This window comes from Anoplophora glabripennis, unplaced genomic scaffold (assembly GCF_000390285.2).
Source record: "Anoplophora glabripennis isolate ALB-LARVAE unplaced genomic scaffold, Agla_2.0 scaffold7330, whole genome shotgun sequence".
In the NCBI taxonomy this organism is placed as follows: Eukaryota; Metazoa; Arthropoda; class Insecta; order Coleoptera; family Cerambycidae; genus Anoplophora; species Anoplophora glabripennis.
In genome coordinates, this window is record NW_019423405.1 from 42 (window position 1) to 3,245 (window position 3,204).

General features: G+C 35.7%; 1 protein-coding gene across 1 annotated transcript; it reads left to right on the forward strand.

The window, feature by feature from the left end:
• Positions 1-563: 563 nt before the first annotated feature.
• Positions 564-1,676, forward strand: LOC111693057. Its single transcript, XM_023457191.1, has one exon. The coding sequence runs from the start codon at positions 564-566 to the stop codon at positions 1,674-1,676; it is 1,113 nt and encodes a 370-aa protein (XP_023312959.1).
• Positions 1,677-3,204: the final 1,528 nt, after the last annotated feature.

A 3,204-nucleotide genomic window follows, 5' to 3' on the forward strand; every position in this document is an offset into this window, starting at 1 on the left:
CCTGTATATACTACCGCAAATGTGATAAATTTAATATCATTTTTTCAAAAAGCAGAACTTTTTATTAAGAATACCTTTTTTTGTAAAATTGATAATAAAAAAATTATCCATTTTAGAAAATTTAAAAGGGACACACTGTATATCCTGCCGATGCAGAAACTCATATGGAAGTAACGTACGCGCGCCTAATTGCTACACCGCGCGCTAATCCGGCTGACTGTCCCAAGCGGTGATGGCATTGCATAGCCACGGCTGAGACAAATTTTCCTATTCCCTGTTCTAACGTATCCATATGTTACGTCACGGTGCTCATATCCGCCAAATCTAAACGCCCTTATTGGTCAAAGGTTCTCCTACCCCGTTACAGTGATTGTTTTCGGGAATATATTCATTTATAGAAATCTAAACGAAAATTAAATCTGTGACTAGCGACTTATTAGTGTTGTATCCTTATTTGTATTTATATTAATATAGTAAAGTATTAGGAGTATTAATAGTATTTAGTATTAATAGTTAATAATATTAATAGTATTAAGTTTTTAGTTTTTAGTTAATTAATAATAATGGATCCTGCAGATTTTATGCAGGGTCAAGTTAATTATTTTACTGTAGGTTCCTATTTAGGTTTGGGAGGCATTGAAACGCCCGAAAAGAAGGCAGCACAACATCGACAAGGAATAAAATTTTTAGAATATTTTCGAATAATTCCGAATAGACGTGATGAAGCTAATTGCCCAGATTGTGGCAGAATCCTTACAACGATAACGGATACGGCAAGGCATGGTTGGAGATACTGCTGTAATAACCACCCTACGAAGAAGAGATTTGGTCCACTGGAGAATACTTTCCTTGCGAGAACTCGTTTGAAAGGTGAGTTGACTNTTATACGAGAGCCACTTATACGTGTTCAGACAATTTTGTCTGTATCTCCTGAGACGGCTTGCTACTGGTACGGTTTCTGTAGGGATGTAGCTTGTGCCAATGCCTGGCATGACTATGTGCCTATAGGAGGTGCTGGAGACGTCGTTGAAGTGGATGAAACTCACCTCTTCAAACGGAAGTATAACGTTGGGAGAGTAAACACATGGAGACATATTTGGGTATTAGGAGGAATAAGCCGGACGACAAAGAAGAGATTTGCAGTAATAGTGGAAAGACGCGATGCCGAAACAATGATACCAATTCTGCAGCAATGTATAGATGAAGAAAGCTACATTTGCACGGATTGTTGGCGAGCATATGGGGAATGCGACGTAATTTTTAATGGACATGGAATTATTAATCATTCAGAAAATTTTATTAATCCACCCAAAGAAGAGGAACCAATATGGATGCCAGCTGATACGTTTAATGAAGAATGTTTGGACACGTTATGGAATGGACCACCACCCGTGCCAGGACAGCAACCATTTAGAAACCATACGCAGCACATAGAGAGAGCTTGGAGAGATTTAAAGGACTACATGAGATCAAGCAACAGCATAGAATATGCCAGTCAATATATTGGAGAATGGATGTACAGAAGAAATATTATGAATGAATATGGAACGGTGAAAGAACAACTTCGAAAATTTTTGGAAGACATCAAGCGAGCCTATCCCGGAATTGGAAAGAAGCCAATGAAGCACCGATATGAAGACATCCTGGATTGTGATTGCCACATATGCCAACCGTAAGTATTTCAGGTACACTTGTATGTGTACACTACTCAATTATTTGTAATAGATACATTTTCATTATTTTTTTATAATTTGATTTGACATTTGGGATTATTGAAACATGTAAGAATTACAAATTATTGAGTAGTCTCTCCTGTTATTCATTACGTCATCGTCGTAGGAGAGTGGCAACGCCTTTTGAGAAACACTATGAGATTTGTGAGGATTGTAATGAATTGTATACAAGGCCCAATATTTTCAAATAAATTTTTTTAAAATTATTCGTTTCATGAAAGGCGGCTAAAATGAACATACATTTAAATTATGGATTAAAAAAAAATTGTTGGATATTTGGCCCCTCGAAGACGAAACGTCGGATTGCAAAAATATTGACGCCATTGGATAGAGCGAAAAAAGTGGCAATGTAAATATGCAATTTATTTAAAATTTGTTTTCAAATAGTCAGAAAAAAAATAAAACGATTTTGCAAAATTTCGGGTTTTCGGATTTCGCGTCAACAGTAGACTTTGCAGTTAATACTTTGTATTAGTGAAATCTCAAATCATCCAGAGATAATTAATCATTTGTGCATTTGTAATTCGATTTAGATGTTTATAGCAATACTGTACAAAGATAAAGTTTTGGGTCAAATAATGACATTTTTTTTTAAATTTTTTTCCGTAGAATTGAATGATGTAATCAGTTTTTGAATGTTTTTTAATTTAAACAAATTATCAACAATAACTGAAAAATTAATTGTTGCAAGTAATTTATTTTTGCATTTGTGAGCATATTTTTGAACTGTTATTACAGTTTTTTTATTTCACCAAAAATCATGTCCTGAAAAAATTTTCTAGGTATTTTTCATAATTATTCATTCATAAAAATTATTTATTATTTCATAAAAATGGAATAAAAATCTGAAATTTGGGCTACAGGGGTAACTCGGGACGTAGAACACGATGTGATCGACGAAACAGACGTATCTACATGTTTTCGCAGCCCCCGACGTGGTTGCCGCCCCCGGGGGCGGTGACGGTGCAGCTCATATAGGCAATCGGTAGATCATCGTTCACTGTACCCCCATACCAAATTTCAGATTTTTCCGTCGATTCTGAAAAAAGTTACGGACCAGATCCCGGAGCCGTAATCATCAAAAAAACAAAGTCCAAAAACTTTTTACCTAACTTTTTGGAAGAAAAATCTGAAATTTGGGCTACAGGGATAACTCGGGACGTAGAACACGATGAGATCGACGAAACAGACGTATCTACATGTTTTCGCCGCCCCCGACGTGGTTGCCGCCCCCGGGGCAGTTTTTCAAAAAAAAAACTTATTCTAACTAAAATCTAGGCATTTGGGTTTAAACATTGTCCATAACTTTTATCATGTTTTTACTGTCCATTCACTTTTATTCTGTATTTTACAGTCTTTTGAACTTTTAGGTACTACGATACCATCATTCACTTCGAACGTTCTTACAAGAAAAATGTTTTTATCTGGAATGGTATGAAGTATAATAGTCTCTGAACATTAGTCCTTCACC